Here is a 23,269-nt window from a genome sequence, read left to right on the forward strand (position 1 = left end):
ATACGCAGGGAAATTGGCTTTGAGGCAACGGATGAAATCGTAATGGTGTCAATGATCTGCCTCGCAACAGAACAAGTGATCAGCTGATGGATCATGTTAAACCACAGAGGACTGGATCCTGCAACTGTTTCTCATGGCAGCAAACCCATAAACATTGTGAACAAGTCTGCTTCCAGAAAGGAGGATAATTCCAACACAGTTACTGAAGAGTCAGGTTCTATTTTTCTTGATTAACTGAGATAATTTGTTGAAGAGGCTAAGCCTTTATTTTCCCACTGGCCTATTTTTAATTACATTCCAAAATGCTCCCAAACCCCACATATCTCCGTTCACCCCATTTTTGAAAATGTTCAGTATGAAAAAAGGCAAGGTTGGCTTCTTTGGTGGAAGTTGTCTGATAGTGATTTTTCTCTCTCTTTTCTGATACATCCTTCAAACAAGCTGCTTTTCAGAGGGGAATCTGATATATTTACACAGTACTGAACATAAAAACTATTTATTAATGGTGGAGCTACAGAATGGTTTGGATTGGAAGGGGCCTTTAAAGATCATCTAGTTCCAACCTCCTGCCATGGACAGGGATGTGCTACAGAGTGATACAGTGCTCTGAAATGTTGTTACCCAACTCAAATGCCCATGGTGCAAGCAGCTTGCACTTACACACTCAACAGGAGAGTTGCCTTTCACCGATTTTATCACTTTATTGCTCAATATTATAATTCCTCTCAACTCCAAGTAAAAGCTGATGTTCTCTTGTGATTTTTTTGTTGTTTGTTCTTTGCTCTTACAGAACTGTTCAAATGTAAATAGTGAGACAGAGTTACAGTTTTAAAAGACATAATTGCCATGAGGCATTTGTGTGGTCAGAGAATAAAAAATAGCCAGGCTGTTTCTTTCAACTTCAGAAAAATATTTTCTTTGAATACTCTCTTTTGCTTTCTGAAGAGTCACCATCATATCTAAATCTAGACTGTATACAAAAAGCTCAAAGCTAGAAGATGAAAGATATTCAAGATGCAATTCTCAGAAACCAATGGGAGAGTATTTCATCAGTGTTCACTGTTAATCAGTTTAATCTGGCCTTGCAACTGGTGTGATAGGGTTTCCAGTCAGCTGATGCCATGTATAACCATACTGCATGAGAGGCTCAGACAGTCAACACGAACTGATTCCTCTCACAGTACATATGGCACAGTACATTAATGGTCACCTTTAATTAACTACTCTTAAATCAATTCATATCTTAAAAAGTGCTTGTGAGAGCACCAATACTGTATAAGCAAGCCCATGCTTTTGCATGCTGAGGGCTTATGGACAGGCTGCTGTTTGACTCACCACTTGATGCTTCAAGGACACATCAGTTGCTGGGTGTGGTAGTTTTGGCCCGAGTTTTGAGTATGCCTAGATTAGGCCTTAATTTCAGTGGGCCCAGATAGTGTTACATAGATTACAGAAAGGAGACAAGTGTCACCTGACTTAAGCAACCAAAGAGATATTTCATATCAGCTGATGTCAAAACAGGTATAAAAACAAATGAGGGAGGTGCCTGTCTCTTTTCCTTCATGGCCGTGGTAGTGAGTTGACCAGCTGTGTTGTCCTACGAGAACTAGGCCCCACTGCCACTTACTGCTACTTTGCAACTGGTTTTGGTTTAGGAAAGTAAACATTTTTGTTGTTGGTTTATCTTGTCTCTTGCTGGGTGTTTCTCAGGAAGAATCTTTTGGGATGTTTTAGTGAGGCTGGTGGAATCTGCATTATTGGGTGGGCAATTCAGTGTGGAGTTATAATTATTTCTTCTTACCTTTGTTTATATTGGTTTTGGCTTTTAATTTTCTCTCTTCTGTGTAAATATAAAAAGTTTGCAATTTTAAGTTCCAGTTTTTTCAGGTTTTTTTCCTCCCTCCCTTTCCCTTGGAGGGGGCTCTGACTCTGTTGTTGGCATTTGGCATTTTGCCAGGTCAGTCCACTACACTCGCCAATCTTTTCTAGCTTTCCTTCCCCTTTAAGAATCCCATTTTTCCAGCTTTTCCACCAAATTGTTAGACTAGCATTCATTCTGATGGCAGGGAAAGTTAAGTGGCTTAATTTGTTCTTAAAAATGGGGAATTTCCTCTTGTTCTGAGCTTGTTTTGGGAAGCCTAGTTCCAACTCAAAAACATTAATGTGCTCCATTTTGCAAACCTCACCACATTCACCATTCAAAAGAGCAGTCTCTGCAGTGGGTGGTGGAATCAGCTGCTCTTACATTTCATTACTATAATAGAGCTGTTAAAGCAATTTCTTTCCTTGCTGTTCAAAGCTTTTCTTTCCTCTAGAGTGGAAATTTTACTGCAAAAAATATTGTTACAACTCCATTTATAGATGCCAATTAGCTGTTGTAATATGCAATATGTTTATTTTAATCACATACATCATCCTGAAGACACGTTAGGTCTTACTCTGACAATTACTTGTCATACATTTATTGTTTTAGTAATAGTGTCCTCATCATCTTCTTATGATTGTCATTCCAGGCTAATTCTCAGCTAGTGTAAATACATTTAGGGTGAGCAGTTAATAATGTTTTAGGATCAAACTCTTCATGTTTCTGAGGATTTAAAAGTGACAGGAAAGTGTTTACTGGTTTTGCTGAAGAAATATTCTTTTTCTAAGGTGCTCAAGTGTGAGAGTATTTGATCATCCCCTCAGACTTACTGAGCTAGGCAAAAAATTTACAGTTATGTTAGGTGAATAATTTAATTAATTGGTTAAATATTGTCAATAGTATAAGTGAAGGGTCGAATCATTTGGATTTTATTTGCCTAACATTTAAGATTTCCCAAAAGAGGAAAATATGATTGTCAGACCTTTAGAGGTCAAATCTTTCTACTTTTAGCCCCAAGTCTATTCATTTCCTTCTTTTCTGCAAGTGGGAACTGCTATGAGAACAAAAAATTGACTTGAGCTGGCATGTGTTATGAAAGCACTGTCATATTCCATTTTTATCAACTATTTTTTGTCAAAAAGCAACTATTTGACTGGTAATTAGCACGCCTGTGTCTTTACAGAATTCCAATCTTGAAGCAATATATGAAATGTCAAGGAGCTAACGGCAGAGGTTAAAGATGCTTGGTGTCTTTCACTTAAAACAGTGCCAGAAGAAGTTTTGTATCTTTTTGAAGAGGAGATTTCTCTTTCTTTCATGGCAGCTGTTTGATTTTCTTTTTTTTTTCATCATGACTCTGCATGCATTAGTCTCCTACAGGGCAAATTGCTTTATTTAACATGCCACAGAAAGCTACTGCTGTTGCATCAGGGAGATGGAATGCTTCTCTTAAACTGTAATGCCAATAATTGCCCTTGGACTTCCACACAAAGAAAGTTTTGGTCTTCTAACTGTCTGGAAGGGTTTGTCTGTAATTGCTGTAATGTACAATCACTCTTAGAATGAAAAGGAAAATGACATTTATTTAGAAAGTTCAATAAGAACAGTGCAAACAAGCAACACTATTATTCAAGACGGTGAATGAGCCCCATGTTCTGAGACTGAGCTTCAGAAATTGTTCTATTGCACATGGTGAGCATACATACTGTTAATATAAAAGTATAATGAAAGCAGTTGGAGTAACCACAAGAACACCCTCTGAAGCATCCACATTTGTTTAAATATATTTGTCTGAATTCATACCAGGCAGCTGGCCTGACAGATTATTTATGTCTGGGTTCTCCGTGTCCACATTGATTTGCAGCAGAATAGGTATATCCCATCTACACATGGAAAAGGTCAATGTCTTTCACCTTCCGGGCAATTAGAAAGCAAAATAATACACATTTTATATGTTTCAAAGCTGTTAAAACTCCAGATGCACTTTCTGAGAGATACTCTGGCTAAATCTCTTAGTGTTTGTTAAGCTGATTCATAAGTTTGACCCACTTCCCAGCACATCCTGTTCATTGCTAAGAAAAAAAATAACTGTGTTGTCATAAATGACAAGCTATCTTCAAATACACAATAATTGAGTGAAGCATATGAATTCCAAGACAAAGATCGATCATCTTTTCATGAAGTTTTCTTACTATTAAACTAATGAGAGAAATTATATTAAAAAAATTACATCGAGCTATTTCTGACAGTATTGAGATACATAAGAGCTTTTCTGCCATGTTCCCTGTAAACCTTATTTATAATGAAAAGTTTTCTTTAAAGATGGCAAACATTACCTTACTGTGTGTGCGACTGAGACTAGCTTATGAATAATTCTCCTGCTAAGTAAAGCTTCATTTCTGTATATTTTCTGTATTTGCTAAATCAAAGCACTAAAAGCAAAATGTATTTTTAGACTTATCTAAATATAAATCCTTTTACACTACACTTGCATCTACAAAACAGTATCTTTTACTGGTCCTTCTGCAGGTGTGTGATAAGGTTTTTGTTGTAAAACAAGATGCTCAAGACCACAATATGCTGCACCTGCGTTTGTATTATGAAAGACCTGTGCAAAAGTATTTCAGTCCTCAGTTTGAGGAGGCATTGCAGTAGTACTTTACATAGGAAAGTTGCAACTTGAAATACATTTATGGAACTGCGACAGTTCATATCTACATGCATTCCTGAAATCATGGCTTAGCTAGATCAGAAACTGTAAATATCTTTTCCTCTTTTCTTCTCTATTTGTTTGGATTAAGCTTGTCCCACTGCACACCAGTCCTGCAAAAGGATATGGAGTAGCAGGCAATAAGCATTTTGATAGTTCAGCTACCCCTACTTCCCACCTTGCAGCTCCCCTCTCCAGTCTCTGCCATTGTCTGATCCTGTTCCCCAGCCACGTCTCAGGATCCTCAGCCAGCAGAGCCCCTTGACTTCTGCCAGTGTCTCTTGAATATAAGGCAAGATAATATCTTGATGATAAGGCATGTTGTGGCTTTTGTGAATCATACTGCAGGTAACTCTTCCTGCAGTTTTGCCTGGCAAAGAGTCCATGAGGTACAAGTTCAGATGGCAAACAGTGGCTTTGAAACATGTTTCCCATTCAGTGTCTGTAAACATCAGTGTTTGTGTGATCTCTAATACAGGGACCATCCCAACAGCGTGTGTTTGGGGTCTCATTACAGCAATGATACTGAAACCTACACATGGTGAACACCTTAATTATTTGAGTGGTGAAATATGCACACAGAAATGGCAGTTATACTGCAGGAGGAAGGGTCTAAGTTGTGAATTTAATCAGACAAGAAGGAGGAATTTTAATTTAAAATTTCTCTTGTCATATGAAAAAATACTAAAATCTGTAATCCATTCAAATATAAAGTTGAATTTAGCTTTTTAGTTACTCTTACATTTAAAAAGTGACAAGTGTAGTTATGAATATAAAAATATATGGTAATGTCTTTTGAGTTAGGAGTTTGACTGAAAAAATTATCAAATTTTATAGCATTTGATTTTGTCTTATCCAAGTGTACATTTTTCAGCAAAAAAATCTTTCAGACAGATTTTAGGAACACAGTAAATGCCTGATATATAGCTTTAGTCCACCCTTAAAGCAAGTCTTGATGTATCCTGACTTACAGTGTCGTAAAAGACACCTGCATGAACTCAGCTGCTGGGCATGGTTATATCCACCTACTAGTTTTCCTAAGCCTCTATCTCTCCCAATAATTGTAATTGCCTATGTAGCTGGTTTTGCTGCATCAAGTGCAAAGGAGAGCAGACTTGCTTTAGACCTGGCAGTCAGAGTAAGTCACACTATAGACCTAAAACCACTTAACTAGATATCACACAGTGACATGTAAAATCGTGTGTTCCAAAAATATGCATTTTCACTCCTGTTTGCCTCTTTTGATTTGCTAAAAGTTCTTAAGCATCTTTACTTCTTTCCTAAGATTTTACTACAAAATATTCAACATTTTGAAAGACTGCACCCATATTTGAAAATTTTCTTCTCATCAGTTCCCTAACCCTCCTCAAACTGACACAGGTCAAAGTTGATGAAAAAACAGCAGTGGTAGTTCTACTGCTTGGTTAGGCACTCTGATCTGCTACAGTCTAGATGTAGAGCAAAGGAACCTAAAAAAATATTCCAAAGAGTGATTCTCAGGCAGCTCTTTTGTGTGGGGATCATATACTTGACACCATGCCTTATGTGGAATGCACATCAAATCACCTGGAGACTCCACATCAATGGTAGTTATGTGCATGCATGTACCACAAAGAGAATAGACCCTCAAACCAGTTGGGTGCATGAGACAAAACAAAAAAAAAAAAAAAAAAGAAAAGAAGAAAGTCTAAAGAGTGTGAATCTGGAGGGGTACACAAACTTTTTCTGTTAATTTACTTCTCTACTCTGCCTTATGCCCTTTTTTGCTGTTATTTTGAATGTTTCAATGAATGGATTAAGAAAAAACAAAAAGGACTTTTCCCATGCAGTCAGTGCTTTATTTCATAAGGTTCTGTCCTTAATGTAACACATCTGTGTTATCTGATCCAAGATTGTCCATAGGATAGAGGGTCAGATCCTTAGCTTTCATGCACTTGTCTCATAAACTTCAAGGGCATTACACTAACTGCAACAAGTCCATGACTTGCTCTTGTTTGTTGTTGAACTCTTAAGTGTTATCATATTTTTCCTTCAACTGTTACTGAAGTCCATACCAAGTATCACTCAGATAAAATCACTTCCTCTGTGCTGAGTTGATTTTTGCTCCAGACTGGCATTTACTAATTTCAGGGAGGTTTTGCTGTCCTTGTGAACAGGACCAAAACAAGACTCTTGTAGGATTTAAAGGACTTCAGTATTTAGGAATTTTGTAACTCAGAACTAAGTCCCAGGTTAAGGTCCATTTGTCCCTTTCTATCTGGAATAGCAGGGATGTTATAATACGAAATGAAATACAATAAAACAAATTAAAAAATATGAAACTATTTGTGTTCCAGGATGAAGCAGCTAAACTCTGAGTTTACCTTCCACTACACAGTCCAGATTGAAACACACTGCATTTCCCTGATTCTGCCTATTCTTTCAGAGGTATAAATAAGCACAATGGACCTGCCCACTAAACTGAGTAAAACCTCAGTGAGGCCAAACTTATGCTCATGGACTCCATTCCTTTCCTGCTGCCCTTCCACAGCTGCTACTAGCTTATTCCTGGTATTTTGCCCTCCCTGCTGCCAGGCCAGCTGTTGTGGCAGTCCATCTTAAACAGAGGTTTCTGATCACATCAAGGAGCAATGTTTCACAGGACTTTACCTATGACATCGGAAACTAGACTCTGCTACTGCTGAATATGTCCACCATCCCCTCTCTGGTAACCCCCACCAGTATTTTACTGCTGATCCTTTACTCCTGATCCTTCCAACCCATATTGCTTTCTGAGATGCAAGGAAATTAGGACAATAAGCAAAACCAAGCAATTCCAGATTTCATGCACCAAACCTCACCTTCGTTCCATTCTACACACTCACCTGATCCCAGGGGATGGCAGCCTATGTGTTTGCAGCACATCATGATGGCTTTGTGTCTGGCTGGGACCAAACATCCAGCAAGGAACACTATGGAGACAGAGTGAGGGCTTTGGTCCTCTGCTGCCACAGGACATAAGCCTCCAAATAAGCTGCTGCTCTCAAATGCTGGGAAGCAAAAGATATGAGGCCTGTAGTAAATGTATGTTTCCCCAAAAGTGGATAATATGTGCATTGCATGTTGCATAGGTTTTAATCAGAATTCCAGGAATTAGAACCTATTTGATGATTACTGAGTTGGCAGATACACTAAGCACACACCAGCTGCACAGATGTGTTAAAAGGAGGAGGAAAAGTGATGGGGAAGTCAGTGCAGGGTATGATTTAGAGTGTAATAGATTAACTGTTACTATTAACTCAGAGATCTGCAACAGAAAAATCCTTTCATAGATCTGCAATATATGATTCACTCCATGAGGTTTTTTAAGACATGCATGAGAAGCAGAAGTTACTCCATATTCAAACATGTCTGACAGTGGCTTCAGGGTTTTCCCATTTAAGGTTAGTGTCAAAGGCAGAGGGAAGGCCCATTTGTGGAGAGCCAGCACGCCTCTCCACCTCTCACACCTTATGGAGAACTACAGGAAGCCCTGCAAGCCCAGTTCCTTGAGTGAGTCATTCATAAGCACCATCTGCATGGATGCTCATGGGAGACTGTCCTTGCTTTGGACAGCAGTATGACTGTGCAGTGATAGACCTGAAGTTTACTGGTGTAGAGACATGGTGAGCATAAGCATGGGCATGGTCAAACAGCACCTGTGCACACCATCCAAATGAAGTGTACACTGCAACAGAAAACCCAGGCCTCATGTCTACACTTTGAGAAAAATACGATAATGTTGGAGTGGTTGTCAACAAGACCTACATACATGAATTTAGAGACTGAGGACAAGGACAGGAAGATGGAGAAACAGTTACAGGTGGTTCATTTACTAAAAGGAAGCATGAGAGAGGGTTTCACCTCCTTACAGGAGGAAAGATGGAGCATCATTTAATTTAGAGGGGTTGTTGTACAGAACAACACACAAAAACTGAGGACAGAGAGCTATGCTGGAATTAAAACAGGCTTCTTACTGCTCACATACTTAACTGCTAAAACAATCTCTGAATTTCAGTGATGACTTCTTCATTTACAGTATTTCCAGCTTAAGAGCAGCTACCTTTTTGGAAGCTGTCTTTTATCCAAGTGCACACTTTTTTGAACTCAGTGCTGTTGTGATTGAATGAAATGAAATGGCCTGTAATGTACATAGGAAATCATATTAAGTAATCTGATGTCCCTATCAGTCCTTAAACATTATAAATGGAGCCAGAAACTTCTCAGGGTGATGATGGATATGAAGACTGCAATTCCCAGAGAGAAATTCTTCATTTCAAGCAATACATCCAGAATGCTGTGATCAAGCCTTACAGTTGAATGGTTCCACTGCCTTCTACAAGATAGCATCGTCTGCAAGATGGTCTCATATATGCATACTAAGATCAGCCCTTGGATCCTGGCACTTTGCCAGCTCGACCCTCCTTTAAATGAAGCCTGACTCTGGATTGGGATAAGTGCTTGGCTCCATATGGAATGTTGAGTGCCCTCAGCTATACAATTCCCACTGATCCAGGCAGGAGTTCAGAGCACTCTGTGTTTAAGGATTGCACCCTGCAGGAGACTTTTTGGGTTGTTTTGTGTTGTATTTTATACTTCAGTAATTGAGTAGAGTATTTTCAACAGCCCCCCTAAAGTTACCCAAAAAATGTTCTTACAAGGTAATCTTTAAGTTGCAAGCTGCCCTTACGTGCTGAGCCAGAGAATGCCTCCCACCTGGTTCTGACCTTCTTGTGTCTGGAGAGATCTCTGATTAGCTATTAGCATCTCTGCCACTGCAGTCTGCATCAAAATCTTCACAAATTTCTTCCTCTCTGTAAGTAATTTGTTTTTCTCAATCCTGCAAATTAATAGCACTACTGTCTTGCAAAAAGGTTGGGCACTTCGAATTCTCAAATATTGGTTCCTTTCAGGAATAGTTTGATTTAAAGAATCACAGAGAAACATAATGGAAGATTTAGTCAGCACTTTATGTCAGTCTTCCCAAGCACAACAGAAACATAAACAAAAGTATATCAAAGGAAAGGAAGGATATCTTCTCTATGAAACATAATTAACAGCCATAGTTTTAATTCCTTAAAAAAAGAGATTTTATTGCCTCTTTACAACTGAGGTAAAAAGGGATTAAAGAAAGTAATAGGAGAATATATTATTTTTTCAAAAAGAGTTACTGCTTCTTGTACTTAATTTGTTTTTTTTCAATGTCTTAGCAGTTCTGCATACACCTTAACAGCTCCTTCTGCTTTATGTCATCAGCAAATCTGTTTCATGTGTGTTCAATTCCTGTGTCTAGATCATTTATAAAAATGTTAAATAGCACTGGCCCTACAATTAACTCTATGGAACTCCATGAGTAACTGACCACCAGGCTGATGTAACCCCAATTAACTATAACAGTTTGAGCCCAGCCTGTTACCCAGTTGCTCACCCAATGTATTATGGAGTTCTCCATATGTGCTGGACATTTTATCCAGAAAGGTACTGTGAGAGATGGTATTGAAATCTTTGCTAAAATCCCAAACCACCTCATCTACTGACTTCCCTTGGTCAACAGCAGGTCTGGCACAGGAAGAGGGTTGCTGTGGGGTCAGACTGGTAAGGCAGATGCAGTAGCACTGTTTGGAGAGGAGAAGCTGTGACACTGAGTGGGGAGGGGGAATGCAGAGAGACCAGGCTGGAAAAGGAGCTTCTGTGGGGCCAGTCAGGTACCAGTTCAGCAGCAGGGTCAGTCTAAGTTGACAGAGGTGGAAGAGGATGTTGCAGTGAGACACTTTGCCACAGGTGCATTTTATGGCCACATGGCAGAGAGCTTGGCTGCAGGGGACGTTCTTCCCTTGCCCGTTCCCTGCCTTGCTTGACTGGAAGCTGGCTGGGGGTGGCCACCATCATCCAGCTTGGGGCTTTCAAGGCAAAAACACTTTTTGAACTCCTCCAAGATTACAGAAAAGTCTCACAGTGCCTGTTTAAACAAGTGTGTCTGAACAGGAAAATCAAACAGACAGGGAGCTACTTCAGTTTCTCCACTTATACGATGTTTGAAATGATAAGCAAGGATATACTTTCACATAATTGGACTGTGTCAAGGTACTGTCTGTTTGATCAGATAGGGGCTCTCTATGTAGTCTCACATCAGAGGGCTGGTAAACTACAAATTAAGGCAGGCTTTAGATTTTGTCTGCAAAGTAGCCAAATAAATTGAATTTTATTTCTAAAAGTCATAATGAGGAGTGGGAGAAAATATTAAAAAAAAAAAGGGCAGAATAATATCCTAGGATACCTGAGTCAGAAAGAGTAAGGGAATAAAATCTTTGGAAAGTAAACAATCATGAATTAAAACCCATAAGTGTTAGAAAGAGGTCAATCAGCATCTTTGAATCTGACAGAGAGCTTTGAGAGCCCACATTTTCATCACCCTAAAAGAGGTCTGCAGACAGGAAGGGCTAGTAGGGCAAGGGAAATGTAATGTGCCATGGCTCCAAGGAAGGCTTTTGGTTTTGTTCTTCTTGTAGGTAATTTATCATTTATTTGGCATTTGCCTTTGCAACAATATCTAGGGGAGGGTGAGATGCTCTGGGACAACTTGCACAGGCCAGCTGGGTTGGGGTCAGAGAGCACTGCTCACTCCACTCCATCCCTGCATTCTGTCCCATTTGCTCTGGCATTTCAGGAATGGGGGCAAGCAGCCTGCATTTTCTTCTGCTCCCTAGTCCACTCACCTCCCTCCAGACTGCCTCTAAGGCAGGGGGAAGCTCCCCTGTCCACCCACCAGACCTGGAGAAGGTCTCTCAGAGGCCCAGGGACTGCAAACCCCCTTTTCTCAACATAGCTATCCCTCCTGCAATCTCAAGTCTGATCCCCCCAGCCTTGTGCTCTAGACAGATTCCCAGGCTTCAGACAAAAAGGCGAGGGGGACTCCAGGGGACCCAGCTGGCTCCCAGCCAGCATTGCTGAAAGGGAATCACATGAAGCCAGATTTATTCCTAAGAACAAAGTTTTTCCAGTGGCTTTCCAAGATGCTCGTTGTACTCCTTTCTCCTTTTATTTCTTCTCCTCCTTACCTCCCTCCCCTTATTTTTCAAACTCTCAGCTAGAAGAGAAGTATTCCCTGTCACTATCAGTGAACTTAGTGCTCCTCTCCCTTGTCAGGTCCATATACACTCCTGGGGCATTTCTTTTTCTGTCTCTGGATTTGTGCATCACTGGTATTTAGCTAGAGAAAAGGGCCTGAATTTACCTGTGAGGCTGAAGCACATGACTTTTCCCTGAAAACAGTTACTGCTGGGTCAAATGAGTTGTGATTTGCCCATGCATCCAAGCCCCAGTTACCAAGTGAGTCAGGATGTGAAGTGTGTGTGTATATGTTCATGTATGCTCATATCTCACCTACTACCAGGGCTTGCAGCTACACTTAGTAAAGGATGGACTCTCATGGGAGATTTCAGTACAAAAGAGGTGAAATGACTTGTAAAAGGGCACTAGGAAATCTCAGGGAGATAACTAATTCCATGTGTTGAACAGTCCTCTGCTATGCCTGCTGTCAGAGCCTCCTCTTTTCGTCTCTCTCTTATCTTCAGGTTGTTTCAGAAGTAAAAATCATACTGATCCAAATCCATCCCAGGTGCAATAGGACCATTAACAGCAGGGATCAAACTGCATCTGGTGCAACTCCAAACTGGCAGAATCTGGGCCTGATGGCACAACATCATGCAGGGTGGGCTATGCTGTGGACATGGGAGGAAGTAGGTGGACAGCAGACTATGTGCCTGGTCTGGGCACCCCAAAGCCACCTGTGGCCCTTTGTGGACCAGCATGGGCTGAGTGGAAGATATATGGAGGGTGTTGTGCCTTAAAACCATGGATTGCAAGAAGTCTGATGCTGTTTGAGAAGCTGAAACAACTTCTGCTTTGGGTGACAGAAAAAATCCAACTGTTGAAAAGCAAAGTGATCCAACACCAAGAGAGAGCACACACTTGTTACATAAATAATGTCAAAACCATACACACTGAGAATAACATGAAGGCAGTGCAAGGCAGACCAATGCCTAGAAATGTTATCTTGTCTGTTCCAAAACTAATCAGCCTAGCAACAGGCAATCCAGGAACATTTTAGATTATGTCTATGCTTGCGGTTGATGGAAAGTCTGAGAGAAACATAAGCTTTCTAAAAGAAAAATTCAGTTTCCCTACAAAATATTTGGAATTTTTCCCCTCCTCCCCTGGCAATGAAATGTTTGGTTACATTGATTTATTAGAATGATGTAGCTCCCAGTATCATATCTAGCCATCGGTTGCCACTCACCAAAAGCATGTGGTGAGATCACATCGCCAAAAAAAGGTAACTGGAGCTGCTAATCAGGAGGTTACATATCATCAGGACAGTTTCAGGTACCTGAGGATGACTTTGATAGTTGCAGGAGTGTGATGTTTTTTGCAGTTTTTTTCAATTGACAGAGTCTGGAAGATACCTGACACCAGTTACTCTGTTGTTCAGCTGTAGTTTCCTTTACATAAGGAAATTAAAATCCTTCTATATTTATTTACATAAATATATGTTTTGCTAACTGGCAAGTTTTTGTTTAAGGCAATCACTTTTGAACAATCTTGGCAGAGGAAGAAAAAGGTATTTCCCCCAAACCTGTTCCTCGTGAATTCAGCAGGATATTTTGGGTACTCATATTTTAGAGATGGAAATTAAACACAGGGGTGGGGGGAAGCAGTCTTGCCTTGGGAAGCTGTATGACACCAGAAGGAAGGTCCAAAAAGGAGTGCTGGAAAGAAAAGACATGCCAAGTTCCACTGCCATGCCTGCCTGTGGGGCTGGGACTCCCAGCCCTCCTCCAGCTCTGCAGCTGGAGGCAGCAGCTGGAGGAGAAACCCTTCTGCACAGACAACCCTGCCGCATATAAGCTTTGCTTTTCCTCCTATGGACTCTTCTGTTTTTTTTCTTTTTTTTCCACCAAATTGAGAATTGATTATTATCAAGCTGAAATGTACTTCCTTCTGAAAAGTGGGTTTGTTTTGTATTTGGTTCCCCCTCTCCATTCACACAGACCTCTACAGAGGGAACAGACTTCAATTGGGATTGTGAAGCTTTTACAAAATATGGTGACATGGATTTCTACTGTGCTGTATATTTTCTTAATGTCCTTTGCATCACATATTTTCCAGCAATTTTGAGATATGTAAGGAATAGCTTTTAAGCAATAGGCAAAGAAGTGGATTGTTCCAACAGCCTTGCAAGTTTGGAGTATTTCATCTTCTTCAAAAGGCAAGGGGAAAAAAACTATCCTTGTGAGTAAATGATTAGAAGAAGACTGGGAATACAATAATTACCCCAAATGGAAACCCAGACTGCAGCCAAACAATACAGCTTTTATAAACCTTTTACGCCTGCAAAAAAAAAAAATCTAGGAAGGAGAACTCATAAGGAGAACTGTCAAAATCTTTTTCTTATGCAACATGTAAAAAACTCCTGAGAAATGAGGAGTAAACATGGAAACCCTGTGAAACAGCATGATAATGAACTTGCTCTGAGCACTGGAGATTGACTTGGCGTTACTGACATGGATTCCTTCAACCACAAAGTATTTTCTCATGTTAAAGAATTCGGGACAAATTACTTTTCATGATATTCTGCCAATAAATAAACACGTGAAGACAAATAAACTGGAATTTGCCATAATCTACCTTGATCATTGTGGAATTCGAGAGGACCAAAGCAACTGAGAGCGAGACAGTGTGGTTTTGGATGAATGTCCTTTATGAGAGGAGAGAAGATCGTTTATATCCTTCATATTTTGTACTTTTGCCTCTAGGCAAGAAAAGGCCAGCAGAGCCCTGACAATCATTCACTTATAATGATGGCATTGAATCTAGTGATTCACAGTGAATCATATAATAAGGTTTCCATTTTGCGCACGGGGAGAAGAAGGAGGGGTGGCTAAACTTTGTTTAGTTTGCATTCACGTCCTCAGCCTCCTCTTTCCCTTGAACTGCTTTATGGTTTTGGTTTGGGTTTTTTAAAAATTTATTTTCTCTTTAATTTTCCCCCCTTCTGTTACCCCTCAGCAATAAAAATCCCTGGAAGAAGCGCTGACATGGTTAATTGTACGGTTATTAATTTTCCTTCGACGGCGTTTCATTCGAGCACGGCTCTACTTTCGCGACCTCCCGGGGCCGGCCTGGGCCGGGTCGAACCGGGCCGTGATGAGCCGGCAGTGTCTCTGCCCCAGCGCAGCGGGCGGAGACCCCTGGCCCGCCCGATCTCCGCAAGCAGCAGCTCCGCGGGGGGCCTGGCCCAGGGCATCCCCGCCGACCGGGATACGGAGGGGCTGCCGCCGGGGAGTAGCCCTGGACGGTGGATTGCAGAGACACCGGGAAAGGGGGGAAAGTCGCTTTTCGGCATTTTGACCTAAACTCTCACACGCAGCCACCGTTCCTGGGCACAGGGGGGCAAAAGCCCGCTCTGCGCGCCGGTCAGGTTTGGGTTAGGACGAGGGGGTTCAGGCACCTGGGGCAGGGCTCCTCTGTAGGTGTGACTGCAGAGCCCCCTTTACACACCAGCGGGCACATACACAGAACTGCGGGCTCGCTGTTAGCGCCAACCGGCAGGCGGATGCTCTCGGTGGTCTCGGGGCCTTGGCAAGAGCTCCAGGTAAAAGCCGAGGAGACGGCAGGATAAAGGTCTGGGGGCTGGAAGGAGGCGCTGATTCGGCAGGGAGGTCTGCACCGGGGCTGGGAGCCGTGCATCGGCCAGTGCGCCCTATCAACAGCTGCTGCTGCAGAACCCCATGAGACACAGCCGGAATCACCTCAAAAAGCGAACGAAAGAAAAACAACGAGCGGGGGGAAAGTCTCGGAGAGCATAAGCATCCCGGAGCAAGCAGGCAAGGCGAGGCAGGTCGGTGCTGATGGGCAGGGGCAGAGGTGCTGCCACACAGAAATCAGCCCCAAATGGGCCTGAAGGTGCGGTGCTGTTCTCCAGCAGAACCGGCACCATTGCTAGAACTTAAAAAATATATTAAATTAGATAGGCGTGTTGTCACTAAAGGGAAAACTCTGCCTTAGCCATGGGGCTTTCACCAAGGCATCCAAGTTCCCTTCTGGGCAGAGAGAGTCTCGAAGTCTGCTTGACATCTTGAAGCTTAAATAACCGTAAGGCATTGTTACTCTCTGGCAGCAAAGTGCCTCGTTACGCCTGATTGAGCTAATTGCTTTGAAATAGGATATATTATCTATAATTATAGAGATCTTGGAGGAGACGGCCAGCCTTTTCTTTCATCTTTTCCAAGTGCATCATAATGTCGCGATCAAATTAATTTAGGCCACTTGAAATAGTGCCTTCCTTTCAGGCCGGCTCCTCCGACCCTCAAAGAGCCGAGGACGCCTCGGCGGCTGGAGTTTGGCCATCCAAACCGCTCCTGGTGACCTCCCGGGGACCAGTCCAGGTGCCTAAAGACTCAAAAGTAGTTTAGGTTATAGTTAATCAAGGCGGAAAGGGGGAAAGTGAGAGATGAAAGAAGAAAAAAAGAAGAAAGAAAAGAAAGAAAGAAAGAAAGAAAGAAAGAAAGAAAGAAAGAAAGAAAGAAAGAAAGAAAGAAAGAAAGAAAGAAAGAAAGAAAGAAAGAAAGAAAGAAAGAAAGAAAGAAAGAAAGAAAGAAAGAAAGAAAGAAAGAAAGAAAGAAAGAAAGAAAGAAAGAAAGAAAGAAAGAAAGAAAGAAAGAAAGAAAGAAAGAAAGAAAGAAAGAAAGAAAGAAAGAAAGAAAGAAAGAAAGAAAGAAAGATACAAAAAGGAAAGGACTGAAATATTTCCTCGTTTTTCTGAGACTCCGAGGAGAAGAAATAGCGGCGGGAGCAGGGAGGGCTTTGAGGGCTTGTAAAGACGGCGGGACATTTTTAGCACTCGCGATAGATCTGGCTCTTTGCCCCCAGGGCTGAGTGTCTCAGAGATGAAGCAAGGTTGCTGAAGGGCGCCCAGAGAACACGCAGGGAGCGCGCAGGCGATACCCGGCGCGGCAAAACTGCCCTGGAGCCTCCCGTCCCCAAAGCCAGCTCGTGTCCTGCGGAACTGTCTGGTCTCCTAAGAGCTGCTGTCTCGGGAGGAATAAAATAGAAACAAGGGAAAAAACACCACCCCTCTCCTTTCTGAGTTCTGCCTTTAAGTCAAAGATAACGTTTACAAAAGGCAGACAATGCCCTGAATTGGCTTAGCGCTGCCTCCCGTTCTTTCTCCCCCATCCCCCACGCACTCTTCCCAACCCTTGTTGTATTCCCACGGAAATAAAATGCTATGGGTAATGGCTTTGCCTAGCACATTCATTATATTGAAACGGGACTGTTTAGGATGCTAATTGCCCAATGTTGTTATCTAGAACAAGTGCCTTCAGGGAAACGCCACGGCTCCCAATAAAAACATTGGACTGGAATAAGCACCAATAAAGTCACCTATTCCCCTCTCCTCTCTCACTTCGATTTTTCTTACAGTCTAAGGAGCAAAATAAGAGAGAAGCACCTAAAATCAAGCCAGAGTATCAACACCACGAAACAGGTACTAAAGAAGTTCCTAAAATTCAGCGGTGATTTGGTCACCCAGAGTGCAGCGAGCAAGGGAGGAAGAGTTTGGATACTAAAAATTTTCCACTAAACACACAAATCAGTCTTGGGGCAAATTTCGTTTGCAAATTTGTTTTCTCCATTCCTAACTTAGAACTGATAGATTTCATTAAGAAAGATGGGAAAGAAAGAAAGGAGTGAAAAACGAAAGGAACTTTACTGTACTTCCTTTATCAACCCAAGAGCTCGCCAGCATGTGACTTAGAATCAAGTCCTGGCTATGATACAGTGATTGAAATACCACCGAGTATGACAGAAATGTAAACAAAAAGCGCTCATTGCTGGAAGATAAATAGAGAGCTAATTATCTCATTCTGTCAACTCTCAATGAGAGCGGGATCGCGCTTTCTGTATGGGACGCACACACATCTCATCAAACCTCAGCAATATTCCAAGGTTCAAACCATTCTGCAAAAGAAAAGTGAGGGGGAAGAAAAACCCAAACAAGCCGGCACCTCTATTTTTTATTTTCGTATTTCCATCGAACAACGAGATAGAAATCAGCCCAGGAGCTGTCTCGAGGTCTAGTAAACACATCACTTAGTTTTTTGCACAGTTAAGCTGGGAGTCAGGGGGAAAAAATAATAAAAACCCCAAACAAGATCCTACCTGTAGGATCGGGTAGAGGGCACACGGTGACACAGTGAAACACGATGCATCGATATATGTGCGTATTTTCTTAGCCGGGGGATGGGGTGGGGGTGCATCTTCGTGTTGAGCACCGGGCTTTGGGAAAATGTCCTGTGATTGGTAGAGCAAACTAATTTTGTCAGGCTGAATGTGCCGATGTCCCAGGGCTAAGGCGCCTTGCTCCCTTGATGCGGGTTAACGTCCTCAATAGTCCCCCTCCAGCTGAAGCCTTTGATCAGACCGCTGCTGGCGCCTAAAAACAACATCACTTGTCTGCCTATTAGAGGCACTGACTAATCGTGACAGATTGTTTATTCTCGCAATTAGCAATGCAGCCGCTTCTCTGAGCACCCCCCCACCCCCCGCCCCGACGCGGCCCGACCAGGCCCACCGGCCCGATGGGGCGCAGGGGACGCTGCGGGCAGCGGTACCAGCACCGGCGGGGCGCGGGGCCGGCCTGGGCTGGCCAGCGGTACCGCTGCTCCCCGTCTCACAGGAGCGCTCAGCAGGGCGGGGCGAATCGTCAGGGGAGTTGGATGTGCCAATGAGACCTATGTGTCGGCGGATAGGTCTGCGTAAAGTGCCTTTACCCTCATGTGTAGGAATGCGCGAAGGTAGCCTGCAAGTCGCCTACAAATCATCTTTCGAGTAGAGAGATCATACATGAGCACAGCACATGCGGGAGGTAGGTGCGCGCAGGACACACCACAAGGGCACATGCTCTCGCGTTTGTAAGATAAGTGTGTGTGTAGCTGCGTGCAGGACAATTCATTTAAATCAGATCCTATTGCTTATCAGTTAATAAAACGTCATTTTAATAATTCATTTCATAATCTCTATGCTCCTAATCTACCATCTTTATTTGGTCCAGTTAAAAGGAAAGGGAATTCTCTGTCCCTCCCCGTTTAGATAATTGCCCTTAAATGACTGCAAGAGGCTCTTGTGTTCAGAGGAGATTAGAGCCCTGCAGCTATCAATAAACTTTTCTCAGCGAGCGGCCAATCCCGTTATTAGAGAGCGGCTCTGTTTTACTGCACATCCGTCCTGGGCGCGGGGATAAGAGATCGTAAAACGAATTTACAAAACAAAATAGCCGGGACTTTAAGGGCTCAGGGGGTTATATGTTCCTTTTTACGTGAACGAACATTTCGTTATCTGCAGACACCCACACATCTATGCCATGAAAAGTGGCACAATTTATGTGTTGTGTATGCGGGTACGTATATAAACGCAGATCTCCGCAGTCACATCGAACATACCGCAGGGACGGCGCTCGTTAAAAAAACAAACGAAACAAAACAAACAGCCCCCCTAAAACCACTGTTTCGAGACGCAGCCAGGCTGTGGGACGGGCAAGGGCTCCTTCCCTTTGAGAGGTCACACTTAGGACAGTCCGGTATTTGCTGATTTTGGAGAACAGCAGGCTCGGGTCCGCTCCCTCTCGCTTTACAATCAGAAAGGCTGGCCTTTTTTATCCGACGTTAATACATTTTTCCCGAGTTTTGAGCCTTCCCGTGCCCGGGGCGGAGGGGACTTTCTGGGGAAGGCGGCCTCGGCCTTTCTTAGTCCCGCGTGAGATGAGAGGTGGAGCGCGGAACGGGCCTGAGAGGAGGAGAGCGGGCTGGGGGAACCAGAGAGGGTTGGAGTGGTGCAGAACAGGGCTGGGGGGAGCGCAGCGGGGTAGGGCAAGGCGGATAGGTGCTTAGGAGATCGGGGCGGGACTCTGGGGTGCAGAACGGGGCTGAGGGCAGCGGGGTAGAGCAGAGAGCAGAACCGGGCTGGCGAGAGCGGGACTACGGGATGCGGAGTGGGGCGGGGGGAGCGGAGCGGGGCCGGGGGATGTGTGGCCGGGGAGGGATGCGCGGCCGGCGGGACGCGCCGACGGCGATCCCATCGCGGCCCAGGCGCCCCGCCCCGCACGCCGTGGCCGCGCCGCAGCCAATGGGGCGGCGCCGCCCCGCCCCCCGCGCGCTGGTTGGGCGGTGCCGCCCCCGCGCCCCTTTATCAGGCGGCGCCACCGCTACGGGGCCGAAGCGCGCCGACGGCCGCACGCGCCTCTGCCGTCCCTGGACTCATGCGCGGCGGCGCCGCTCGCTCCCGTCCGGCGCTGCGGTGGCGACTACGAGCCGCCTCTGCATGGCCCCGGCTGTGGATATGACCGCCGCGCCCACCGGGGTCCGCAGCGACGAGTTGCCCGCGTCTACCTTCAGCAGTCCCGGCGGCGGCGCCCTCCCCGTCGCGACGGCGATGGGCGGGGAGGAGGAAAGCGACAAGCCCAAGGTCTCCCCATCCCTCCTGCCGTTCAGCGTGGAGGCGCTCATGGCCGACCACAGGAAGCCGGGAGTCAGGGACGGCCCCGAGGGCGCCGGGCCCCCACCGGGTGCTGGGACGGCCGCCCGCGCCAGCCTGAGTCCCCGGCTGGGCGCCCTGACGGCGGAGGCGCCGGGCTCCCCGCTGCCCCTCAGCGGGCATTTCTCCGTCGGAGGGTTGATCAAGCTGCCCGAAGACACGCTCGTCAAAGCGGAAAGCCCCGAGAAGCAGGAGCGGAGTCCCTGGATGCAAAACCCACGGTTCTCGCCGCCTCCCCCGAGTAAGTAGGGTCCTGGAGCGGGCGGGCTGGGAGCGTTCCGGGTCGTCTGCGACCTTCCTGCAGGGCCGGACAGGCCGAGGGCAAAGCTGCGCGGGCGGCCGGGGGTTTCCTGTCACTTTCACTCTGCTTGGCTCTTCCTGGCACACTTTTCCCTGAGGTTCGCACTTTGTTGTGCCACTTCGGCCATTCAGAGTACTGAACCGGTTCGAGTGTGTGCGAAGGCACAGGGAACACCGGCCGCGCCAGAGCAAGGTTTGTGCTGAATGTTAACAGAAAAAAAAAAGGCAACCCAGCCGCCCTGTTACTTTAACCTGGGGCTCATACTGACTATGCAAATCCTGACTCAGCCTCAGCGGCGTTTTCTCAGAAAGTGACTTAAATAATTCCTTAAGAACCCGCACAGACGGGTCTCTTAGGAGCGGGAGCTTTGCGGTCTTCAGCCCCACCGGCTGCTAACTCAAGTGTTGTATCTGTAAAGTCTGAAAACCCGCAATTACTGATGTTTTCCTGCTTTAATACAGAGTTACGTAAATTATTAGACATAAGGGTGGGAGAGGTGAGAAAAGCCCGTTAATCATCTCCGGCGGCTGCCCTGAGCCCGGGCCGCCTGTCCTCGGCCTGGTCGCACTCCCTGCCAGCCCGAGATCCCGTGGAAAGGGACGATCTTGGGCTGAGGCTCTCCAGAGCATTTGGGGTACCTTTAGCAAAGTTGCAGACAGAGCTGTTTTCTCTGTCTCTTGGGGAAAAAGCAGGTTTTCTGACAAAACTTGTGTAGAGTATAGCAGCGATTTAATTTATTTAAATTGCAAAGTAAAAGTTGTTGCTAAGTAAATCCGGGACCAGATGGATGTTGGGGATCCTTAGAAATCTTAAATAAGAGGTGAGAAGCGAACCAGTCAAGAGCGGTAGATAGAGCCTTAGTGTCAGTTCAAACCTCGTAATTAATTACATGCTTAATCCGGTTCCCAGGGGCCTAATGTAGAGGGTGTGAGACTGAGAATCCAGCCCGTTATGTTTATTTTTTTCCTTTAATCCGATAAAGAGGACAAGAGGGTTTTCTTGGTGTTGGGTTTTTTTTGTTTTGTTTTTTGAGAGTCATTCCCTTACTTTTATATCTCCTCTGTATGAACCGGGAGCCATGGAGGGCATGTAGGTGCCTGACTCCTGCCCTTTGCCGATTTTTTTTTCCATGGAGTTGGAGATTTTTCCAGTTACGAAGCACCCTCTTTCTTTACTGGAACGGGACATGGCAATTTGAAGTGTGCCCCAGGCAGCCTAGGAAGTTTTGGGCCAGTTTGCTTCGAAGGGGACCTTATTACCCTCTTCTCTTCATCCCAGCTGCAGTAGGGTGGGGACTCTGCAGGCCGTGGGCGTTCGGGCGCTGTTAACCGAGGTGTCTCTCTCCTTCCCCTCTCCCCCTGCTGCTCCCCGGCACAGGGCGGCTGAGCCCTCCAGCCTGCACCCTGCGCAAGCACAAGACAAACAGGAAGCCCCGGACGCCCTTCACCACGGCACAGCTGCTGGCTCTCGAGAGGAAGTTTCGGCAGAAGCAGTACCTGTCCATCGCAGAGCGTGCGGAGTTCTCCAGCTCCCTCAGCCTCACCGAGACCCAGGTGAAGATCTGGTTCCAGAACCGCCGCGCCAAGGCCAAGAGGCTCCAAGAGGCTGAGCTGGAGAAGCTGAAGATGGCAGCCAAGCCCATGCTCCCGCCTGCTGCTTTCGGCATCTCCTTCCCACTGGGCAGCCCGGCCGTAGCCGGCGCCTCTCTGTATGGCACCTCCAGCCCTTTTCAGCGGGCAGGGCTGCCTGTGGCCCCTGTGGGACTGTACACAGCGCACGTGGGATACAGCATGTATCACCTCACATAGAGCCTGAGCCTTGCTGAGCCCAGCCACCTGGCTGTCTGCTCCTGCTGGCTATACATGCACTCCCTCCCTGCTGCTCTGGCTCTTCTCTGTGGACTTTCCCATGGACCTTGTGATGGAAAGTTCTCCAGTCAGGCTCTGCTTGACCTCTCTGGTTACCCCTCTGATGCTGTGCCCCTGGCCCAACACTGTTCTGCTCTCCTCAGGAGTCCTGGGTAGGTGGCAGAAGCCTGAGGCATTATCCCGGCTCCTTCCTGGCACGGGGTGGTAAATGGCCAATTCTGTTCTGCTTCCCTATGTCCAGCTGGCAGCCTGAGGAGAGCCCCCCACATGGGGTAAGGAAGTGTGGAAGAGAAATGGAAAAAAGGGGACTGAAAGACAGGACATTTCTCTTACTTTTCTGCAAGGCAAGGTCAAGATGCCAGCCTCTCCTGTCCCTGTGTAACAGCACTGTTACCTGTCTTTGTTCCACCACCAGCTCCTTTGGAAGGGGCTCTGTGTACTATGTAATATACTGTATATTGGAAATTTTATTATCATTTATATTATAGCTATATTTGTTAAATAAATTAATTTTAAGCTACCGTTTGATGCAGTTTGTGTGCTTACTCCTTACTGTGCCGGGGATGACAGAAGAAGAGACTAAATTTGTGTGTTGGGGGATAAGAGTCACTGGCTATGCTCGCCATTTTCCCTTTTCTCCAGGAGATTTCAGCCTCGGATGGTGAGCTGACCTTTCAACTTGCTGTGTATTCTGATAATACCCTGTCTGAGGTTTCTGCCTTTCCCCCCTGTTGCCCATCTCCAGCATCTAGCTCCCACCACATCCCTACTCCGAGGGTGCAGGCAAGTACTGCTAACTGACCTTGGCACAGCCCCGGCCGAGCTCCCTTATCTCTAGAAGGGAGAAAAGTTGTTCCTCTCCCTTCCAGCTGCTTCTGTCCGGAAAGCTCCGGGCCGCAGTCCTCAGCAGATTTGGA

At 45.1% G+C, this 23,269-nt stretch overlaps 1 protein-coding gene across 1 annotated transcript; it reads left to right on the forward strand.

Annotated features, from left to right (window-relative positions):
- Positions 1-19,890: 19,890 nt before the first annotated feature.
- MSX1 (msh homeobox 1) lies at positions 19,891-22,866 on the forward strand. Its single transcript, XM_071555228.1, has 2 exons — positions 19,891-20,424; positions 21,862-22,866. Exons 1-2 carry the CDS (start codon positions 19,971-19,973, stop codon positions 22,290-22,292), a joined length of 885 nt encoding a protein of 294 aa, XP_071411329.1. The 5' UTR covers positions 19,891-19,970; the 3' UTR covers positions 22,293-22,866.
- The last annotated feature ends 403 nt before the right edge of the window (positions 22,867-23,269 follow it).

This window comes from Pithys albifrons, chromosome 5 (genome assembly GCF_047495875.1).
Source record: "Pithys albifrons albifrons isolate INPA30051 chromosome 5, PitAlb_v1, whole genome shotgun sequence".
Classification (NCBI taxonomy): domain Eukaryota; kingdom Metazoa; phylum Chordata; class Aves; order Passeriformes; family Thamnophilidae; genus Pithys; species Pithys albifrons.

Bases quoted from the DNA above. Each gene is read 5' to 3' on its own strand.
- MSX1 (XM_071555228.1), top strand. From the start codon at position 19,971: ATGGCCCCGGCTGTGGATATGACCGCCGCGCCCACCGGGGTCCGCAGC. The intron at 20,425-21,861 runs GTAAGTAGGGTC...TCCCCGGCACAG, and splicing joins GTTCTCGCCGCCTCCCCCGA to GGCGGCTGAGCCCTCCAGCC.